The sequence below is a fragment of the Lycorma delicatula genome, chromosome 8 (genome assembly GCF_047948215.1).
Source record: "Lycorma delicatula isolate Av1 chromosome 8, ASM4794821v1, whole genome shotgun sequence".
Lineage (NCBI taxonomy): Eukaryota > Metazoa > Arthropoda > Insecta > Hemiptera > Fulgoridae > Lycorma > Lycorma delicatula.
Window position 1 is genome coordinate 135,408,041 of NC_134462.1, and position 24,895 is coordinate 135,432,935.

The 24,895-nt window shown below is 32.0% G+C and overlaps 1 protein-coding gene across 1 annotated transcript in view; it reads left to right on the plus strand.

Moving 5' to 3' along the window:
• Positions 1 to 3,618: 3,618 nt before the first annotated feature.
• LOC142329537 (uncharacterized) overlaps positions 3,619 to 24,895 on the plus strand; it is a 33,529-nt gene continuing 12,252 nt past the window's right edge. Inside the window, exons 1-5 of the mRNA XM_075374209.1 lie at positions 3,619 to 3,773; positions 10,889 to 11,088; positions 15,130 to 15,234; positions 19,535 to 19,687; positions 24,099 to 24,347. Coding sequence (XP_075230324.1) covers positions 3,680 to 3,773; positions 10,889 to 11,088; positions 15,130 to 15,234; positions 19,535 to 19,687; positions 24,099 to 24,347 — 801 coding nt within the window. The 5' untranslated portion in view covers positions 3,619 to 3,679. The remainder of the gene's footprint in view (positions 3,774 to 10,888; positions 11,089 to 15,129; positions 15,235 to 19,534; positions 19,688 to 24,098; positions 24,348 to 24,895) is intronic.

The following is a 24,895-nucleotide window of genomic DNA, read 5'->3' on the forward strand; positions in this document are numbered from 1 at the left end:
TCTTAATAACTCTATTTCTATGAGTTCTCCATTAAAGACATTTTTTTGTCAACAGAAGTTCTGCAAGTAATCAGGGTAGGACGGAATTCAAACAAATCTCCTGGGTATGACTTGATAACTAAAAAATGATGTTTATGCTGCCATTCAAGATCATAAAATATATAACACATCTCTTTAATGGCATTCTTCAAAGTACAAGCTTCCCGACGGAATATAAGGTATCGCAAATAGTAACGGTATCCTTATATAGGTCGATAAGCCTACTGCCGAGTCTATCGAAGGTATTTGAAAGACTACTTCTTCGGAGATTACGGCCGCTTCTGAAGGAAGAGCCTGCCTGTTATTCCTGACCATCACTTCGATTTCAGAGATAATCATCCAAAGATCGAACAAACACACAGATTGTCAATGTTATCAGCAAGTGCCTAGAAGAGAAGGTGTATTGCTCGGCTGTTTTTTTAGACGTCCAGCAGGTCTTTGATAAGGTTTTCCTGGGCTGCTGTATAAATTTAAAAGGAGCTTTTCTCAACCGTATTACTTAATCATGCTTAGCTACCTTCAAGAACGTTTTTTCCCGAGTGAGGAACAATCAGGACTTGTCGGTATTATTTGATACTGAGTATGGTATTTCTCAAGGGTCAGTTCTACATCCTATTTTATTCTCGATCTTCACGGCGGACCTTCCGACTTTAGAAGACATTACAGTTGCATCATTTGTGGATGAAACGGCATTCCTGAATGTGGATGCTGACTCAACCTTAGCTTCTAATAAACTGAAAATTGTACTGGATCTGATTAGTAAATGTCTAGCAAAATGGAAAATGAAGCTCAATCCGGCGAATTTTACACATGTTAACGTTCACTATGACGAGGGGTGAATGTCCGTGAGTTCAATTGAATGGCGTTTTCATCCCGCATGCTAACAGCGTACGATGTCTGGGGCTACATTTGGATCACCGTCTGACGTGGAGGATTCTCGTCAGAGACAAACAGAAGTAGCTTAATATTAAATTCAGGAAAATATACTGATTACCAGGCAGGGAGTCGCAATTATCATTATCCAACAAGCAGTTGTTGTATATAACGATCCTGAAACCGATTTGGAATTACGAGATCCAACTGTGTGGTAAAACAAGGAGAGAAATGTTGACATCGTACAGCAATTCCAAAACAAATTATTGGGAAATATAACAGAAGCGCCGCAGTTTGCGAAAAACTCTGAGATACATGAATATCTGGGCGTGCCAAGTGTTCGGGAAGAGATACGGCGATTCGGTACTAAATACAAATTGAAATTGAGCAGACATCTGAGCTGTCTCGCAGTTAACTTTCTGGATAATAACGAGGACGCTAGGCGCCTAAAGCGGCTGTATATATTGGATCTCTGAGGAGATTCTTTAAGGTTTGGGGTAAATCAGCTATCTTACAATTTTATGCGTCATCAAATATTTCGTTTCGTTTCGCCATTTAGATGTTCTATTTATTTATTTTTTTTACAGTTTCTTCGTTTGGATTTTGTGATTGTTTGGAGTGACTGATACGACTACTTACTTCTTAGAGTCTTCTTTTTTCTCTTCTGGAAATAATCATGCTCATTTTGTGGACTCATCATTATTTGTTTAACTTTATTATATATTTACGTGTACGGTATATTAAAGGATCTTCATAAAAGAATGGTAGGATTTTGAACATAGATTAAATGAAAATAAAAATACTTAGAGTTGATGTTATTTATGTATCGAATTTGTCATCTCAAACAGTTTTTTACGTAATTAATAAATTTCAATATGTGAATCTAATCGACACTCAGTTTCTGCCCATACCCGAATTAACACGTCTTCTATTATGGTTACAATTGCTTCATTAATCCTTTCCTTTAAATGATGTAGGTCGCGCATTTTTTGCGAATATTTTTTATGTACTCCCACAAGAAAAAATCTCAAGGTTTCACGTCTGGACTCCTTAGAGGCAAGAGTATAGTTCTATGCCGGCCTATCTTGTTGGAAATGAATTCGTTTATGTTTTCGAGTTCATGCAGTCGATGAAAGCAATAATTATCGTTTAACTTATTAAGATAAACATTTCCACTAATAATCTTTTCAGCGAAGAAAAAAGGCCCGATTATAAGATTTTCCATCACACCATACCAAATATTAAATTTAGGCGTGTCGCGTCGCTTCTCAAAAATTACATGTGGGTTTTCAGAACCCTATATCGTGAATCGGGTCTGTTAATATACCCGTTAATATGGGATGTATCTTCATCGGTAGAAATTATATTTTCTAAAAAGGATTCATTTTAATTAATTTTGTGGAAAATTTCAACTGCGAAATCGAAACTTTTTTCTCCGTCATCAGGTTTCAATTCCTGCAGTAGCTGAATTTTAAATGCGTGTAATTTCAATCTTTTGTGTAAGACTTTGTGAATTGTTGTTTCTGGAATATCTAACTCGAGGCTTCGACGAGAGATGAATTTGTTAGGACTTCTAATCGCAGATTGTCGAATTCATTCAACAGTTTCGACTGATACTCGCGGTCTGGAGGTTGATTTTTCCTTGAGAACAAATTCAGTTTCTTCAAACTGTTTGAACCGACTTATATATCTTATATTATTTTCATGTAAAAATTTCGGACTTTAATTCAGCCTGCCGCAAAACACACTTTGGTTTTTCTTGAACAGTGAACATAGTAACGAACTAAACACACCTCAGCAACAGTACAAAAACTGGTGTGGTGATTTGAACTGCTGTTACACAAACTTTTGGGGTAGAAGCTATCAGGACTACCAACATAACATCTCAAAATTTCCCTCCTGCCTTGATCTTTTTGTTTTCTGTTTAGCCTCCGGAAATCACCGTCAGGTATTACTTCAGAGGATGAACGAAGGTGTTATGTATGAGTGTAAGTGAAGTGCAGTCTTATACAGTCTCAGGTCGATCATTCCTGAGATGTGTGGTTAATTGAAACCCAACCACCAAAGAACACCAGTATCCACGACCTAGTATTCAAATCCATATAAAATGAACTGCCTTTACTAGGATTTGAACGTTGGAACTCTCGACTTCCAAATTAGCTGATTTTCGAAGACGCTTTACCACTAGACCAACCCGGTGGGTTTACTGCCTTGATTTAAATTACAGAGACCCCTTCATTATGAAGACTATATAATGTATACATATGTATACATAAGGTATTCATATATGGATTCATTGAGAGATTTCAAGGGAAACCTCTCTTTGCATGTCAATTATTTTTTGTAATCAGATTTACTTATGGTTCCAGTGAATTGGAACTTGTAACTAAAATTAACTTTATTGACAAAAAACATATTTATAGAACTGACTTCTGTTTTTTTTTTTTTTTTCAAAAGTAAATACTTTTGCAGCAAATTTGAAATTATTTTTATTTTATTTTTTTAAATAAAATTAGATTAAATAAAATTACAAATAAATCTTTGTTTTGAATTTGAGTTAAATTAATTATTTTTTTAATTTAAATTAAATGTAGGATAACAGAGATACATGATCACCTGACTTTTCTTGTTATTATTTTTACATAAACTAATGTTGTAACTTAAACTTGTTTATGTATTTTTTTTTTTTTTTTTTAATAGATTATTTTTAAGTAATTAAAAATCAATACTTTTTTATATGTACACATACGAAAGTGACTGAAAAGAAATGGAAAAAATCAGTACAGATGGGCAATTTCCAGAAAAAAAGTGGAATCTACAAGTTAAACTAAAGCAGCTTAGAAATGTGACCGAGTTGCAAGGTAATTTAGAAATAAATGCAGTCATTAAAGATAGAATATTTTTATATAAAAACAATTATAAAACTAATTTTAAAATTGTAATAGGCTTGTAAAGTTTATTATTGTAACAAGTTGTAGTTATTAATTACACAGTCAAACAATTACTTTGCTTCCTGAAAATCTACAACTGAAATAATTAAAATATAACTGCTAAATGCCAAAAATACTTAAATTTTATTCCCATCATCCTCAGTTTTCAAGAAATGCGTTTAATTTTTTTTTTTGTAATTCATACCCGAGATGCACAATGATGCTGCACAAAATGTTATAAATTAATAATAAAAAGCAATATTGGTAATACTAGTCTATTATCTATTTCACAATCTTCTGGCATGATAGATAAAAATAACAACTTCATCAGCTGTGATTATTATTACCACTTAATGTCAGTGTTTCAACACATCTTCTCGAAAATGTTTTGTGAATAACTGCAATTTCTTTTGTTATATTTATGAACAATTTATGTTGAAATCTCAAAGTAGGATAATGACTTCAGTAATTAAGAAAGCTTCATAAACTTTAATTAGGTTGGCTAGTTGGAAACTAAGACAAACTGTGGACCCTACATATGTGTTGTTCAACTTGCTACTTACGTGCCGCTTAGATCATAGATTACTGGAAAAAGAATCTCAGTACCTTTTGCTGTGCCTATGATCCGGAGGGAACCCCACAGTAACATTTCAGATTGTTACTTTTGTCTCACACAGATTCTGGTCATACATCCAAAACAAAATATTTGATCACATACCCCGATATACCATCAACTTTCAGACCTGTATTGCATAATGATATCTTACCTATTCCGAAAAGGCCAACGGAAGATGCTTCAGAGTGAAGGATCAGAGAATTTAAAAACTGACCAAATTACTGAAAATTCTGAGGACTATTTTCAATCGGTATCACGTATGCATCTAATTTCTCAGATGGAACTCAATGATCTTATTCATGACCTTGACTTCCCAAAAAGAAAACACAGCTCCTACAGACTACAGTAATGGCATCTAATACAGGAAAATGTCAAAACATTTGTTTATCACAATCATGAAAAACATTTAGTACCGTCCTTTTCTTCAGATGAGAATATGGCCTTTGCAAAGATATTAATGGAATTGTGAAATAACTGGGGTGTAAACAAAAACCAGACAAAGGTGACTGTTTATACATGCTTCCAAGGCAAGTTTGAAAAGAGTTCTACTTCATATAGGAACTGTGCTTCTGAGTGCACCTGTACCTGAGTCATATGAGACAATGAAACTTTTACTTGATTCTGTGAATTATAATTCTTACAGATTGAACATATACTGTGACTTAAAAGTTAGTACTGCTTGCCAGAATGCAGCTTGGTTATACAAAGCATAATTGTTTCCTATGTAAGTTTGATAGCAGAGCAAAAACATCCCATTACACTGTGAAAGAATGGCCTGTGTGTGAACACTATGAACCTGAGACAAAGAACATTTTACATTAATCACTTGTAGATCCACATAAACTATTCTTACCTCCACTGCATATCAAATTTGGTTTGATGAAAAACTATATGAAGGCCGTAGATCAAAAGCAAAGGAGATTTCAGTACCTACAGGAGAAATTTCCTAAAATTAGTGATCCCAAAATCAAGAAAGGTATCTTCATTAGGCCACACATAAAAAATCTAATGAAGGATGTACCATTTTGATGTGTTGCTTCAGCGAACAGAATGGGAAGTTTGGAAAGCATTCAAATCGGTCGTCAGTAACTTTGTTGGAAAACACAAACCACCTAATTATAAGGAGATAATTGACAATATGATTGAGGCATATAGAAATGTTGGATGTAATATGTCTTTAAAGATGTATTTTCTGCATATTCATGTAGACTTTTTTCCAAGATACCTTGCAGATGTTAGCGATGAACGTGGTGAGAAATTGAACGTGGAGGAAATCTCAAACATGGAGCATCATTACCAAGAAAAATGGGACACCGGTAATGCTTGCATACTGCTGTTGACAGCTGAAAAGAGAAACTGTATACACATACAAGAGGAAGACATATGCAAAAAGATTCAGCTAGGCATGTAAAATTAAAAATTGCAGTTCAGTTTATACATATAAATTTTTCCATTCCTTTTCCTTAAAATGTAATACAATAAGACTATAATCTACTTTATTTATATTTGTACACAAATTAAATGCTTTTTTTAAATCATTTATCCACAAAAAAAATTGTTGCTGTATATTTTTAATACTGTAAATTAGAAAATTATTAGCCTTTAGCTTTAAAAAAAAAAACTGCTAAATTCAGTAAAAAGTAAAATTCCTATTTCTCTCAAACCTTATAATATTTTTGATAGCAGATTTGAATTCAGGAGATAAAAATCTACAAGAAACACCATTCAAACACTTCAAATGGTGGAAAACCATTCAGGAATCACAAAAAGTTGAAATTGATCCACAGTGTTATTAGGTTGTTATAGAAGTTTCTAATAATGGTATTACTAGCAATAATACGTTGCAAAACATACAACGACCACTAGAATACGTAGTATATTGCGCCGTATCCTAAACAATTTATGCTCTTTTCTTTGATAGAAAATGTTTAACGTGCAAGTGGCTTCTGGTTTTCCTAAGATACAATTCTATAGTTTCAGTTTTAAAACAGCCCTTCCCGTAAAATTCCTTATATTAGTCATTAATTTAAAATTTTAATTTGCATCTGCATTCTAATATGTTGTAATTTAATTACCCTGGAAAACTTTTACATAAACAATTTTTTTTGTAAATATTTTTTTCTGAATCTAGAAGTAACTTACCTTTCTTTGGCCCGTGGTGATTTGAATTTTTACGTCATCGAACCTTCGCACTTTTGACAATGTAACATACAGCTGTATATGGCTAAACACCGGTTTGGGAAGATAAATACAAACTTTTTCCATTTTTGACTTTGAGATTTATTGATTTTCATTAAAAATGTAAGTTTTATAGAAAACTGTCGTATTTTTAGTGTGAAGGGAAGCTTGGTATCGTAAGTGCAAGATCGGGGTCTGTAATGTTTTCCCCCCACAATGTTTTTTTTTTACTTTACGTATTAGTAATTGCTCATGTTATAATTATAAATACGAGGGTAAGTCAATATTATCCCCAAAGTTATAAATTTTATTGCAAAACAAATAGGAAACTTACATGTATATCATTTTTCAACATAGTCTCCTTGCATTTCAACGCATCCATCGTTGCACAAGCTTCCTGATGCCCTCATAAAATAAGGTTTTCCGTTGAGCTGCGAACCAGGAATTCACCGCTTCTTTCACTATTTCGTCCGAGGTAAATCGACGGCCCCTTAATGTCTCTTTGAGTAGACCAAACAAGTGGTAGTCAAAAGGGGCAAGATGAGGATGAGCCGGTACTTCAGAGTTGAATTTCTGGAGCGTTACAGCAGTGTAGGCAGCAGTATGTAGACGGGCATTATCGTGCAACAACACAACACCTTTCGACAGCAGTCCTCGGCGTTTGCTTCGAATTGCATGCTTCAGCTTGGCGGTAAGCATCTCACTGTAACGAGCACTGTTTATTGTCGTGCCCCTTTCCTCATAATGTTCCAGTACTGGGCCTTGCGAGTCTCAAAAAACCGTAAGCATCAGTTTTTCTGCGGACAGTTGGGTCTTGAAAAGTTTTTTTTTGCACGGAGAATTTGGATATTTCCATTCCATACTCTGCCGTTTACTCTCCGACTGGTAATGATGGATCCATGTTTCGTCACCGGTGATGATTCTGTCTAAGATGTCCCGTTCGTTACCATAGCGATCGAAATGTTTTTGGCAGATGTCCAAGCGCGTTTGTTTATGCGAATGTGTGAGTTGTTTTGGGACCCATCTTGCACAGACTTTATGAAATCCAAGTCTGTTGTGGATGATTTCGTAGGCAGAACCGTGACTAATTTGCAGACGATGTGCCTCTTCATCAATAGTTACGCTTCTGTCTAAGAAAACCATGCCACGTGCACGCTCAATGTTTTCCTCATTTGTGGCGGTAAACAGTCATCCGGCTCCTTCATCGGGCGTAACACTTGTGCGTCCGTTTTTGAAATTTTCAATCCATTTGTAGACATTCCGTTGCGGCAACACACTGTTCCCGTACTGTACCGAAAGTCTTCGATGAATTTCGGCCCCTGATACACCTTCCGACCACAAAAAACGGATCATTGAACGTTGCTCTTCTTCGGTGCAAACAGAAAGCGGAGCAACCATGGTTAACGGCAGGGCAGCGATAATGAAATTAACATAGCAGCATCGAACCTGCACAGACATAATAACAATTAAACCATGCGTCATCAACGCAACACGACAGTACTACCAACATAAACAAAAATATAACTAAATTGCGGATAATAATAATTGATTTACAAGGGTAAATCAATTTTACCCTTGTATAATCTAATCAAACTTAAATACGATCACTAGTTAAGGTTAGCAAGCGAAGCGAGCGTAGGTTAAGTTTGGCTAGATTATATTTATAATTTCTCTGGAAATGCCTCCAAATACCTTATAATTAAAACATGAGCAATTACTAATACGTAACGTAACAAACACTAGTGGGGGAAAACAGAAAAAGACTAAGATAGATTCGAGAAATGAAAAATTTCACCTGACGACGAACCGCAAAAATCAAATTTGGTTTTAGTTATTTGACTATTCACCTCGGGATCTTTGTTTAAATTAAGCCGATGGAAAAAATGTTTTGCTCATCAGGAAGATGAACTGGTAATCAAACAATAGTGTGCGACTGCTGAGCATATCAAAGCCAAATATTCGCCACATTGCTTCCGGTTCACCTGAAATCATTGTGACTTTGTACTTCATCATCCCTCACATTTATCTCAATTATTACAGACATGAGCAATCGTGTCCAAAAAAAATATGATCCAATGTGGTGTCCACCACAATCCAATTGTGTAACTGTCAACTTTATTAAAGAATTGGAGAATCGTATCTCACTTTAAAATGATATCAGTTTAAATAAAGTGCAGCAAAAAATTTGTATGTGTAATTTAATAGGCTTATAAGGAATTTGGTGGACCCACCACCTTATTGGGGACATCAGGGCGTGGTGCCGGAGGACCCATGGCACGCTGAGTTTTGTGATAACGCAATTTCTGGCGGGTCATGGGGGATTCAGGTCTTATTTGTATAGATTCGGGCTCGATCGATCTGAAAATTGTCCGGAGTGCGAGGTAGAAGATACCCCCCAACATGTTTTCTTTTTGTGTCCGCAATTCGCCATAGAGCGTAGAGAGATGCTCGGCAACCTGAGACGCGAGCACATGTTACAATCTGAAGATACCCTACGAGTTTTATTACAAGGTGAGGCACAGCGGAAGACTCGTGAGGAACAGTGACTCGTGAAGACAGTGGAAGATTCGTGAGGACGATCATGAGGAATCTCCGATTATATGAGGAGTCCCGCAGAGGAGAATGGCGCCAGAGGGCGCGGGGGCGGATAGATCCTCGGCTGAGTGCCTAGTGGTCCCCCGTACGTGTGGGGGTTGCCTGGGTGCGATGAGGCGGAATCGTGGTCGGATGACACTGGTGCAGGAGTAAAAGTTCCCATTAATGAAGATGGTCGGTTAATCACAGGCTCGAGGAGAAATAGATTTCATTCCGGAGCGATGTTGACTTAATAAACGAATCAAAAAAGCGGTGACTATCATGACGGGGTCAACAACACCAATTTCATGAAGTGGGCATCTGAAAAATTAATTCCTGGTCTCCCCCCCCCCCCTACCAATCGATGGTTGTTATCGATAATGCACCATACAACAATTAACTTCTCAAGCCTCCGAAGTCAAATGTTAGGAAAAGTGGCATAATTAATTGATTGAAAAGAATAATACTCCATTGAATAAAGATATGTTAAAACTATAATTTTATGACATTATTAAATCGTGTACCGTGTAAATTCAAAAATTTTGATGAACTATTAAGAAACACCGGCATCGGGTTCTTTCACCATCTCGATGTAAATCCGTATAGTCGGCGCTGAAAATATATACTGGTAGTAATAATACAACATTTTTAATGGCAGATATTAAAAAATTAATGAAAGAAATCAACAGAATTATTAAAATTGGCAAGATTGTAGGCTACTACTAGGCACACCTTTATATAATCAAAAATTTAGTCGGGTTTCTTAGAATTATTGGACAAAAATGTTCAATAATATAATACCAGCTTGAGCTATTCTTTAATTTCTTTTTTTTATTTTAAATAAGATTTTCTTATTTTTCTAACTGTAATTTTTTTTTTAATTTCATTTTGTTTTACTGAAATTAAATCTTTTGATTTATTTTAACCGAATATCATTATTTATTTCAATGTTTTACTGGGCGATGGAATTGCTTATAGTTGACGTACACATTAGGGAAAAATGTTATATACCTGGGTGTCCCACGAAGAAACGAAGTAACTTTCAGGACATATACTACTGGTGAAAATAATGAAAAACGTTCGTATAAACATAGGTCTTACATGAAACCTTAGGAAAACTCTTTGTTTTCGAGTTAAGACCAGCGAAAAATTTCGCCCGGATTTAAGCTCTTCTAATGAAAAGAAGCCCTACTGTAATTTTTGGGACCCAAATGAAGGAGTTAAGTTGGTTATTTCTTATATAATTTGAACGGCGAAATAGGATAAAACAAGTCAGAACTGGTAACTTTAGAAATTTTTAATATATCCGAAGTAAAACACAAAGTTTGTGTTAAATGACTACTAAATGCAGAAGCTTTTAGTAACAAAATTTGTACAGAATTTAATTCTGAGAAAATTAATGTAAATGCAGCCAGTAAAAATTAAATAAAAAGTTTTAAAAATCTATTTTTTATTAGAACAAAACTGAAGAAAAATAAACAGAAAATCCTTACAAACCTAACTGTAACTAGTTAAGAAGAGTGTTTTAAAACAATTTAACAAAAATGTACATGGAAACACATTAAGTACTTTCAATTATTATAATATGAAAATACATTTTACTTGTACTACAGTAGATTTTGTAATTCAATTATTTAAAAAAACCTGTTTATAGACATTGCATTTTTTTTAATCTTAGAAAAGTCTGCAGTACAGAGTCAGTTCACAGCTACAAGTACATTTAAAAGACAAGCAGAGAGAATAAAAAAATTGTCAGAGGAAAATAAAAAGTTGAAGCAAACCCTTGATAGTAATATTAAAGGTGTTGATCTCCAACGCCGAAAAGCAATGCAAAGAAATCACCCGTATCAACTTGCATATCATCATAAACCAACAGAGGTTTTTATACCATTAAATTTTTTCTTTAAAATATTTCATCTTATAATTTACTTAAATTTAACTCAAAAAAATAGTTTTTTCATTAATTACATTAATTAGTAGTTATTTTGTAATTAATATTACAACTTTGGACATATTTTTGCCGGGTATTTTAGTGAAGAGAAGATGAGAAGGACAAATTGATAGATTAATCATGGGATTTCTTTTCATTACTTGTTTTGAACATCAATTGATTTTTATTGGTTATACGATTTCTAATAATAGATTCTTTAAGGGATATGCATTTTTGGTTTTTACTTACTGTCACATGAACCAGGTAGGTGTCAAAGAGTTGGCAAACAGAACCATGTTGTTTTTTGTTTTTCAATTTTGCGGATCCCCATCAATCTACATGTTGTGAGTGCCATTAGCAGGTCTACAAAACCATAAACATGGCTGACACAGAATGATCATAAAGCAGTGCTTTAAGATTTTAAAATACTGAACTATTAGGTTCAGTATCTCTCCAATGAACACTGCTTTATTCTGTCTACAGATTCCCTTAAAATCCCATTGTTATTGTAGAACCCATCCTCAGTTGTTTTTTATGCAAGTTTTCGTCATCCTCAACAATTATTTTCTTTATCTTCTACTTTTTATGAGATGTAAACTTTGCAAAAGTACATCTATCAGTCTTCAGTTATTTCATAATTCATATCAAGTTACTCTAGACTAGTCAATTTTACACTGAAGAAATACAGAAACCTAAGTATTGGAAAAATTCCTCTTTGGCAAGAGTTTTTTTATGCATTGAATTCAAAATGGGTTTGTTTGAAAATATAGTTTGCACAGATGTTATTGTCATAGTTTTTTGTTTGGCCAGTATACCTGGAAAAACATTCCTGAATCATTGCATCCGGATTGTCAGTTGTGCATTTGAATCCTGTAGATGCAGATAATTAATTATTAAATAAAAACTTGTAAAAATTTGCCTTGTCATGTAGCCAATAAGATGTCAATCTAATAAATAGTTATCAGTAAAATATTAAGACTATATTCTTAATGTACTGTAAATTTTGTGTATTATTGCGTAGTTATAACTTTGGCCTGCTCTCATACATTTTTAATACTTTTTATTTTTTACATTTTTGTCATAAAAAAAAAGTTTGAGAATGTTAAGTTTATTGTCTTGGCCAGAATATAATATAAGGCTTTCTTACTTAAATGATTTGATTCAGAATTCTGTAAAAAAAACAAAGAGAAACTAAATAAAACTTAAAGAGCAATCATAAATAAGTCTCCGAATAGAAAAACAGACAAAATTTTAGATTATTTTGAATGTAGAAATTGCCCAAGAATAAGGCAAATAATTATTTTAATGTTTAATTTAAAACTACATCCTTCATAATTCACAATATTCATTTTAAGTGCGTAACACAATTTAAATGTTAATGAGTGTTTTTTTTTTTTTTTTAATTAACAAATATACAAATAGAAATGCCTGATTCTGAAACTATAATTTCAACCCAAGCTACAGAATGTTTTAATTACTTTTTATAAATTTTTCTCTCATTCACTGTTTAAAAAAATGTTTTATTGCAATTGCCATTTTATTCAAAATACACCTAATTTAAAATTTTAAACTAAGATTTTTTTTTGTCAAAAACAATAAATAAGGCAATCAAAATATTCTTGAGATAATTTTATAAGATAACAAAAAAATTGTTCTTTTATCATTAAAACTGCAAATTTTTGTTTTTGTGGCTATAAATAAATCAATAAAAAATAAATTCTATTAATAAAGTGAAAATAATGTTGTAAAAACTCTTTGATCAGCATGACAAAATATCAAGCAACACAAAAATAGATTGTTATGCTAAAAAGTAAAAAAAATATTTGTCTTTTTGTCCTACAAAAATTTTAAAAAATTTGCCAAAAAAGGTTACAACAGTATTTTCTTTCAAGTACATGACTATTTTGAATATAAATTAATGTCCCCTCACTCACTAAATTATATGTACTCATTTATTTGCAAGTTTTTTTACAACAAATTTCTGCTTTGTCATTGGAATAAAGTCCAGTATTAAGAAATGAATTATTTTATATCTCAGAAGGACTTTTGTATCACTAACAAGAGATATGCTTATTTTGATGTAAGCATTCTGAATAATATGACTATAAAATCCAGTCATTGGATATAAAATGTATCCAATGCAAAGCACTATAAGGTGTAGCTGAAACTTTACCAACAGTCTTGTAAACCTCTACAGTCTGAACAAGAATTAATGCATGCGCATAAGTAATTTTTTTTCTTGTATTTCTTTTTTTGTAATACAAGAAATATTTTTAGACCAAAAATATTTTTTCTGTGCTTTCATGAAATTAAATTCTTTTTGGGTTTGGGATATGTGTTGATAACCCTCTGAATTTGCCACATAGTAAGCATATTTCCTTCAATTAAAGTTATTTTCTTTCTTAGCCCTCTATGCCTCATAATGCACTACAAACTAAAAAAAATGTTGTCTTCACATAAAACAATATTACAATGTATTGTAATAAAAATTTTCAAAAATATTCATTTATTAATTTTATTTGCATCATTTTTATTATAAATTTAAATACACTGCATTATTATGAACTATTTTCTACAGTTTTTCATATAAATTTTATTTCCAGTTATCATAGTCTGAAACATTGATTTTCTGTTTCTCAGGCAATGATAACTCCTGTAATTGTTCACTTTAAAAACAATTATAGCTCTCCAAACACATTCAGCTGTCCTTGAACTTCTTGTTCTGTTTCCTCACATTATTAGTTCTCCAAATGCCATTTTTTTCCTTTTCCTACGTTTTGTTTCATTTCCTCAGTGTATCATTCTTCACAAAACTGAATAACAAGAGTGACAAGTGCGTGCTACCTTACCCAAGGATCAGACTATTGTTCTGTTCTATATGACCTGTCTTTCACTCTCTGAACTTGCCCTTAATTCATCTCACTTTCTGCACACTATTTTCTTTAGTGTCTTTTCTTCTATCTGCATTTTTATACATATTTTTAGGATCCAGAAAGTTTCAGCAGATCCTACCTGTATTCATAGTACCTTACTTGACATTCCTTCTCTGCAACAAATACATGAGTTCAATTATTTGTCTTCCTCCCTTTATTGCTTAAATCCTATTCTCCTGTAAATAATTTTCCTCAACAACTATTCACGGTGATACTTCTGTAATTGTTAAACTCTTTCCTGCTTCCTTTTATAGAAATAGCCATTAATATTCCTTTTTGCAATCTGCTGGGGGTCTTCTCTTTTTACAATACTCTAATGATTTGAAATAGTCACTGCTTTCCCATCTCTCTAGCAGCTTTCATCAATTTTTGGTAGTTTATATAGTAACTAAAAGTGTTTCAGTAAGTTTTTGTCATATACTCTTTTAATACACTGTAATATAAACCTGCACCATGAAATTATAACAAAAAATTGTTTTAGCAGAAAATACACAATTTTTTTATAAGAAAATGAGAATTCTTTCCTTGCCATAAGTATATTAAATTTATATTCTTGGAGAGAATTCAATATCGAAGTTATCTACAGTCCCATACAACCTGACAAAATACATCTGGTATATTTTAGAATAAAAATAGTAAAAGAATATGTATCAAGAAAAATAAATTATTTACATATTTACTTGTAGAAAGGGAAAAGAATGTTGATTGCTATGTATTTAATGTAGCCTATCCCACATCCCGTAAAAGTTAACAACACTGGATGCAATGATATTGTTTGTATGTTTAGTAGCTTATAACCTTAGTAGATTGTCATTTGTAATAAAAATGGTCATAATTAAGTTGAAAAGTTATGATAACTAATTTTATGATTTAATTTTAAGTTATGTTAGACCTAAAATTGTAATAGCTTGTAATTACCAGACACATTTTTACTCAGGTTAATCATGTTATTAAAAGATGATATCCAGCAGCATCTACTTAGATGTAATTTTTATTTAGTAAAAATGAATTAAGTATTCAGATAATTTAATTAATAATTTTTTTTTGATGTTACAGAAAATTATTGAAAATATATCAAGCATCATATTTGATAAAACTAAAAAACTGGACAAGTTACGTTATGAAAAACAAAAAATAGAAAACAATTTGACTTCTTTAAAGGTTTTTTTTAATTTATTTTTCCTGTTATGATTAAGTTACCCCACAGTCATAAAAAAAGTTACCCGCAGTAATAAAATAAATTATGAAGTTTGTTTTGAAATTATCACCAATAATAGCAACAATTTGGGATTTTGCATGCACTCATTTCAATATGATCCAGTTATTTATCACTATTTACATGTGATACATCAACTACTATGTGATTGGTGATTGGTGATGCATAAATGAAATTTACAATGAGTGATATGATAAATAGCAGAATGCACTGGTGTGTGTGTGTGTGTGTGTGATATTAAAATAATCCCACCAATGTGAGAACCTCAAATTTCACATTGTGAACCACACTGTGAAATTACAGGCAGCTTTGTGAGGTTTATAGGCCATATTTTATGTGGAAAGTAAAAGTGGGTAATGTTGCCATTTGTTTACTAAAAATGAATGTTTATGATGAACAACATGGCATTTGTCAGAGTACTCTAGTGATGAAAGATGATTGAGTGGAAGAAATGAGTATGAAATTTTTTGATCATCAGTGATTTATGATTTCAGAATTTTCTATTCAATTTTCTAACATCTTTATACCTCATACTTTTTTCCTAATATTACTCTCCATAAGTTTCAGCATTGTGACAGAGAAACTTGGTTCCAAAAAATTCTGTGAAGTGGGTGAAGAAATAATAATAATAATAGTTTAATAGATATATGCGTATAATCCATTCTGCTTATGAGCAGAAATTTGGATCATCTCAAAATTTTTGCAATATCTTTAAAATTGAGAGAAAGTGTTCTTTAATCCATCATCAGTTGGAAATATAACCTGAATTTCTGGACAAATTTGGAGTAAAAACAAAGTTAATGTGATGATACTCCTTATCTACAAAAGAAAGAAGTTTAAGAAATTAGCTTTGTACTGCTTATGAGAGCTAGCCCAGTTCATTAATTTTCTGGAATGCAGAAATGATTATTAATGCTAAATCATTCTGTAAAACCAAGATAAAGCATATATATTCTATACAAAACAAAGTATATGGCTTATTAACCTGTATTTGAGAAATTTTTAAAGTTATTTACAGTTTTACCGACAACCCCCCCCCCCTCTCTCTCTTATTTTCTCTCTCTCTCTCTCTTTCTCTCTCTTTTTCTTTCTATGTATATGTGTATGTGTATGTGTTTATATACATACACATGCACATATGAGGTTTGAGGTTTGTCTGTAAAATTCCCAAAATTTAAATAAAAAACATCCACTTAACTGAGAAGTTATTCATCATTGACACTTCAAAGTAGTCACCTCCACTTCAATTACACAGCTCCCGGCATTTCTTCAGTCCTTCAAAACATTTCTGGGACTCTTCATTTAAAATACTACACTGTTCAACTAGTAAATTTTCCTTTGTTGAATTAATTGGCAACTTTATTTTTAATTTTGAGAATAAGTCTGCTGTGCTAGATCTAGTGAATGAAGATGTGGAATAACTGTTGTCTAATGCTCTCCAAAAACTGACAGATTAATAGCAATTTGTACGCAAGTGCATTGTCAGCATGGAGCGTGCATTGGTTTGACTTCAAGCTTCAGGCATTTTTTTTTTATAATAGCCTCAAAGCTGTTTCCACTACTTCAAAATAATACTCCTTATTCACTGTCTTGCCTTGTGGAAAAAGTTCATGTTGAACAGCACCCTCACAGTCAAGAGAAAAACATACCTTGACTAAACATTTACATAACTGCACTTGTCTTTCTTTATGCAGTTGTGGGGACTCTTTTGACATCCATTGTGATGATTGTGCTTTTGTTTAATATTAAAATCTTCCATATAGCCAAGTCCTAATGTCCTATCTCTAGTAATGATATTTTTTAAAGATTTTATCCCTAACAGCGCAATTCAGAAGCTCTTGACTCAATATCAACTCAGTTTTATATTTTCTCTTCAGTCAAAACACAAAATCCACAAATTGGCTGCAGGGTAACTCATCAATAAATTTTGTGTAGTAATTTCAAGGTACACAGATTTTAAAATGCTTACTTCTTCAGCTGTCAAACGAACAATGGTTTGAATTCCTTAAATTTTGCATCAGTCTCAGATATTGACATTCAGCATAAACATGGATTATGCTGAATGGTCTTCACTTCTCATACATTTGAGCCTGGCTTAAAGTCTCATTCCTGTCTGCTGTTAGTAACATTTCAAATGTTTCCATAACACAAAATTTCACATTAATTTGTTTTTCATGAAAATTACTCATTTTAAATTCAATAAAAATTGCATGGCACTTTTGATAGTTTGACACAAACAGGCAAAGTACAATGACTAAATAAAATATTACATTGCAATTTTCACAACTTTGTTTTGCAATGTTGCCACTAGGTGCTATACATTTATTTTTACACAGATTTGAATACTAGATCGTGGATACCGGTGTTCTTTGGTGGTTGGTTTTCAATTAACCACACATCTCAGGAATGGTCGAACTGAGAATGTACAAGACTACACTTCATTTACAATCATACATATCATCCTAATTCATCCTCTGAAGAATTATCTAAACGGTAGTTACCGGAGGCTAAACAGTAAAGAAAGAAGGTGCTATACATTGCACAATTTAAAAAGTTAATGAATTTAACACAAGCCATATATTAACGAAGAATAATAAGAATGTTGTGGAATAATACAAGAATTTGTGGATATATATTTTTTTTCATGTTCCAGTTATTCTTTTTATGATAGGATCAAACCACACACTTAAAAAGGAAAAAGCTTAAGTCAATTCCTTAGTGCTCTCCAAATAAATCTTCCTGTAAAGGCTCTGAAACCAAAATTTATGTATATTTTATCTACACATAAACTGATTGTACAAGTATATCATAACATGTATCCAGAAAATAGTCCAGCAATCCAAAAAACTAGCCTTAAAATCCAGTACCCTAATTCACTTTGACAGGTAAGTAGAATGAATCCTGAGATCTGTGATTTTAAAATATTACAATTAAATTAATAGAAAAAAATAATAAGACTATGTACCCCAGCAATAAGAAATCACTTAATCAGATTTTAAAAAACTTCTGAATATAGGCATGATTGCAATGAAATAATCACACTGAAAAATCATATGTCATTAAAAACTATTGTAATGACTGTTTAACAGATTAGAAAAAAAAGAATATAATTTTTTTAAAAATAAAACAGGGTAAATTAACTTTTTAATAAATAAAAATTAAACTGGTAACACAGCTAACTTATAAATAAATACTTCAGTTTTAATCAACTTTGAAAATCAATTATTTTTCAAATTTCATTGTAGATGTGTAATTGGAATGTTGTTCTGCATAATGCGATTTCTTTTTTTAATTGAATTTTTTTTTATTTATAAATTGTATAAAATTTGATTAAAAACTATATATATATTGATTAAATAGATAAAAAATATCTATTTGATCAATTCAAAATGTCTGAATGAAAACAAAAATTAAAGTTGATCTATTCCAATATAAAAGGTTTAGAGACAATATACAAGTTTTAGTAAATTGGTTAAGAGCTGAGAAAGGAATCGGTATGTGGCTGGAACATTGTGAGAGTATCATGTTCAATTTTCATTGGATAAAAGTCTATAAATTTGCCCCAATTTTTTTGAGGGTTCAAAGAGAAGTAAGAGAACTCCAGCTCATGATTTCATGACTGTTAAAAAGAAGTCTTTTCCCAACACTCTAAAATTCACTTAAATCACAGAGTTTTAATTGTAATGTTACTTTTTAATCTCTTATTATGTGATAGATAAGATATGAAATTGTTTTTTGGGATATCTCATCATGTTATAATTTACTGAGTATCTGAAATTCAGGTAAATGATGTTACAACTCTTTTAGAACTAGAAGTGTCCCATAGGGAAGATTTCATATCTTTAGTTTTTAACTGACAGTTCAAAGTTGACACTTATTTGAAACCATTACATATGCAAAATCTTTTGCTGTAAAAAAAGAATGATAATATCCATGCTCATACTACTATTCTCTTAATATAAAGGTAATATTTATATTAAATGACATACTTTAAAGGACTCAATCACACAAGGGACTAAGTTATTACAAAAATAAAAAATCATTTGTAATTAATATATATTAGTAGTAGCAACAACAGCAGCAGCTACACACTGCTCTTTTATATAATATTTTGGTAAATATATTTCTGTTAGCTGTAAATATTTTGAAGCCTTTAGGATTTCATTTACAAAAAAAAAGAAAAATACTAACCCTTAAGAAACTATGTACAAGTAGTTAATTTTAATTTTATATATATTGTTACAGGGCCAATTATATTCTAATTATGCAGATAAGTCCGATTTGAATACGTGGAGTGCACAGGAAATTTTAAACAAATTACAAAATATTAGTGTGAAACTTAATGCTGCAATAACTGTTAAAAAAACTTACGAACAACTGATACAAATACTTAAAAAAGTAAGTACATATTATTTCATTATTATATACTGTATTCATTTATCATTTACCAAGTTAATAATGTATTACATCAGAAAAAGAAGCAGAGACATGGTGATAACATTTATAGACTTCAAGAAAGCATATGATTGGATCCACAGAGAATTCCTACAAAAAAATCTAAGACACCTCAGCCTATATCCTAAATTAATAAGCCAGATAAAAACTAACCCTCACAAACATTAAGTCAAAAGTGAAATTCAAAGGTGAACTCTCGGACCATTTGAGATCAAAACAGAACTGCGCCAAGGCGATGGACTCTCACGGCTGCTATTTAACTGCTCTCTGGAAATGGTAATGAGGGAATAGCTCTAAAAAAAAAAATGCCTTGGTTTTGCCTACAACTTGGCACTGCTAGTAAACGACATCACAAAGCTAAAACACAGAAATAAAACTGGCCTTAAAATATCATTCAAAAAAACAAAAATTATGCCTCAAAAACCAACACAATTAAAGGTAATAAAGTCAAAATAGTAGCCCAATTTAAATACCTCGAAGAAATAATAACAAACAACCTAAATGAAAAAAACCTCAATCCTAACAAGAATAAACAAACTAGCTAAAGCACAAAAATTAACCTGGTACACCTACAGTAAAAAAGTCTATCCATAAACACAAAAATAAGACACAGAACATAGTTATAAAACCGGAAGCTACATATGAAGCAGAAACCCTCTTCCACCTGAACAAACAATCAAAGACCGACAGACTCCAGAAAATCCAAAGAAGAATTGGAAGAACCTGCATCAACAAAAAGTAGCAGAAAAGTAGCAAGTGGTGGATCATCCCTAACAGTCTCGTGTATGAAGAGTTAGATTGGCATTATGGTATCATCACTGATACCATGCATAAGAGGAGACTAGGATTCTTTAGACACATTATGAGGATGCAAGATTCATAAATTCTGAAATGGCTGGTACAATATAATCTCCAATCAAAAAATACAAAGACAGGATGCAGATGAATCAGAGAAATAAGAGAGGATCTGAAGGAAATTGGCCTTATACCAGAAGACACCACACAGACAAGATAAAATTAAATGTAAAAATCAAGGACAAAAACAATCGCGTCACACTCACAAGAAAGAAACTCACTGCACAAATATTTTTAACACCAGAAAGGACATGATGATGAGAACATATGAAAAAGTACTGAAAGGACTGCAAGGCCTGAGTAGTCCCTTCGAAGAGACTTGAATAATGGACTGACTGAAGTAATCCTACGCAATGATAAAGAATAAAAAAAAAATCATTATCTTATCTTTTTAAATATCTTTTTACATTATTTTTTGTAATTTTATATCATTATAACAAAGCTTATCAGCCTATTTAGGCTAAATAGATAAGGCTGAATGTTAATACTTACTAAAAGGTTTTTAGTATGTTCCGAACATTTTCCATGATTTATATTTTCCATTTTCCTAGTACATAACAGAAGAAAAGTACTGTTTACTCAAAGAATAACCATAAAAAATTTTCCCTTTCTCAACATCATGATATCCTCAAGTCAAATATACTAACATCTTAATTATAAAATTCTGCATATAACCAACATAATTCTGTTAGTGTATGTTGATGATTTTTTTATTTCAAATACAATTTATCCTGCAATAATAAAATTTTAATTACTTGAAAATTACAGCTGTAAGGTCACATCTTTCAAACTGAAAGTTTGAAAGATGTGACCTTTAACATCTTTAACTTTTTTAATATTATCCTTTAAAATACAAATCATATTATTTTAATGAGTATAATAAGCTTTAAATTTCCTATTTAGAATTTTTTAAATGCATTAAAAATAATTTACGTTTATTTATTTGTTCCTGTGTATTAGCTAAATTATTATTTTTAATTATATATACACTAAAATACAAGCAAACACAAAACTCAAGGATTCAAAATTTCACAATAATTCTTTGGATCTGATGTGGGACGTTAATGTAAGCAAAAAGGTTCCTATAAATACTTTGTTTTTTTTTTTAGTTACAGCCAATGAAATATTTCCTAATTTCTGCTCAAAGAGTAAATTAAGCCATATTGAAATTCTTGAGAACCAAATTAAGATGAAAATTTTGTGATTTTATAAATTTTTGAACCAAAAAATTGATTGCTCAAGTACATCCTTTGACCACTCTCAAAAACCTCATCTCAGCAGCCTAAATAGGTGACTCATCTCAACTCCACAAAACCCACACTTCACTACCATAAGTAAAAATAGGCATGGCCACTGTTTTGCAGAATCATATCTGAGTCTCCTGTCTGGCCTGTTTCTACGACCTGTGCATTAAACCACAGACCCCCAATCAAACAATCCATTCTTCATTCCACACTTGTAAACCTTTCTTTTTGTTTCGTCGCTTATAACTTCCAAGAGCTTCAGAGGCAGCTTGTTTTAAAGACTTCTCTATATTTTTGCATTCTCTATCTATATCTTCTTCAGTAGGGACACTTCTCAATATGGATGTTAATGTATACTGAAACAAACGTTCCACACCTCCATCATGTAATAAAGATACTTTGTTGAAAACTTCATCACTACTACTCTTTTTCTGTGCGACAGAACCCGATGGATGATACCATCAAGCACACAAATCAATCTCCCTGATACTAAAAAATGATCTGAATTTGCGTCGAAACTTTGAAAAACCCTTTCATCATGAAATGTTTCGCAAATCTCTGATTGGTAATGATATAATCTATGATCGATCTCTAGCTGACCACATAAACTTCGGATATCTCGCTTTCTGAAGAAGGAATTTATGACTTTCAGCTGATTAAAAGTGGCAAAATCTCTTAATTTGGTTCCATTCTGTACTCTCTTCAAACATTCCAACATAGTCAGGTATGTGGCAGTTACCAATTCTGTCATTCAAATCTCCCATCAGTGAAAGATCATCATTCACATTAATATCATCAATTACATCCTGCAACTGCACATAAAAATCATCTGTTTCTTCTTCTTTCTTTTTATCTGCACTGTCTTTCAGAGCATACACACCAAGAATCGAGAAGTAACCTCTATCATATTTTACTCTCACTGTGATAATTTTATAACTCACAAATTTTTAGAATCTTTAATTCTTGAAGACCAGCTCATATCAACATATATGGCTACCCCCTTAGCTCTCTGGTCCTGCTGAATCCCACTATACAGCATAACGTAATCACCCACTCACATATTTAATACTTGATAGCCACTTTTTAGTTTCTGAAACTACTGCAATTTTTATCTTAGCATCATGAAAGACATTTCTAATTCAATCTCTTCATAAGACAAACTTCTAACATTCCAAGTTGCCACCTTCACTGTGTCCATAATCCAGTTTAACTTTTTTAATTATGACTTTTCTAGTTTCCTTTGCCGATTATTCCAATCCTGATGGGAGGCAAATGGATGCTTGCCAATTCTGTAAAGATTCCTCTAGCCTAGTTACGGGCACTGCGTAGAGTAAGACTGGTGATGGGACTGCCAACTCTCTGCTTCCAGACTTGCAGGATTATCATTAAGGGTTTACTCCCCTAGGCTCTCTTGTCGTCTCCACCGTTGGGGAATTCTTCCTTCTTCCACTGTAAATGCCTTTGACCTGTTGCTGGTTTTGGTCCACCCTGGGTATTATATTACCTGGTACCTGGGTACCTGATACAGGGTGATAGAATACTGGGTGATAGAATACCCCCAGGGGTTACTCACCATATCTGGTGAGCATTCCCCTAACCGCCATCTGGGGAGGCACCTTATGGGTGACCGCAAAACTCTGTACGGTCAAAAAATCAGTTAAAATATTATTCAGTAATGAAAAGGGCTTCTAGAACAACGTGAATAAATGATCATAAGGAGATTAACATATAAGTGTTGTACGATTACAATTTTTGAGTCATAGGATTATTACATGAAGAGCTGATTTGTGAGTCTGGTCAGAGAACGTTCATTGCTTTGTAGTCAACCTGTAGTTTAGAATATTATACTGTATCCAAACATAAGTCAATCACTGACTAGATTAACCCTACTCATCTGGATTTCGATTCATTGAGCTCACTCCATTTTTCTTAACCTTACTATCCACTATAAATCAGTATATTTACTTTCTATATGTATGTAAGCATTAAAATATGTTCAGGAAAACACTTGTCTTTAGTATGATAAGTTTAGGTCTAAATTCTGGCATTTGATGTGAAAAAATATATGGTGTAATATTCATTCCATTAGTTTATGTTCAATAAAAGATATAGGTAATGAGTGAGCAAATATTATACACAATATTAAATTCAAATAAATTTATTATTTAAAGAATTAACAAAAAAATATTTGTAAACTTACATGTCTATGATAAATTTGTATACTATTATGTAAGATTATTTATGGTTTATTGTAGGATGCTCAAAATTATGATAAAACACTAGCAAGCCTTAAATATGATAGAGTTATACAATCAAAATGTATACTAAGTGCTACTGAAATGGGTCAAAAGGTGTCTGAAGATTTATCACTCTTAGAAAGTGAATGTAGAAATGAAGAGATAAACATCTATACAATAATGAAAGAGATGGATGTAACTGCAAAAAGCATGAAATCGGAGCTTGATCAAAACATAGCTAGTTGTAATACTGCCATCAGAAATGAAGTAAGGAACCTATTATTTGTAATATTTTTTATATCAGTAATAAGTATTTATAAGTACGTATTAACATAATTTAATGTTTAAACTATTGTACTATTGTAATGTTGAAACTTTAATTCTGTAATTTTTAAACAATTTTTACTAGATAATTTTCATTTATTATGATTATGCTAGGTTCTACTTTGTCAAGTGAGTCGCACTGGTATGGAGAGAATGTAATATCCCATTAGACATACTATTGAAAAGCAGATCATGTTATACTTTATGATGATTAAAAAAAAAATCACTGCCTTAAAAGCAGATTATTATCTGGGGCCATAGATGATAAGTCTAATACAAACTTAACTTTTCAGACTAAGATTATTTTGAGACTTAGTATTAGTAATTTTATATTAGCCTTAGAATTAGTATTTTTATATTACTAAATATAGACATCCCAATTAGTAAAAATTGTTGTTAAACATTTTTTCTGTGCATTTGTCTACTTTTTACAATCATAAAAAACTTAGGTTAGTTCAGAAAAATTAAAAAAATAATTTTAGGCAACTCTC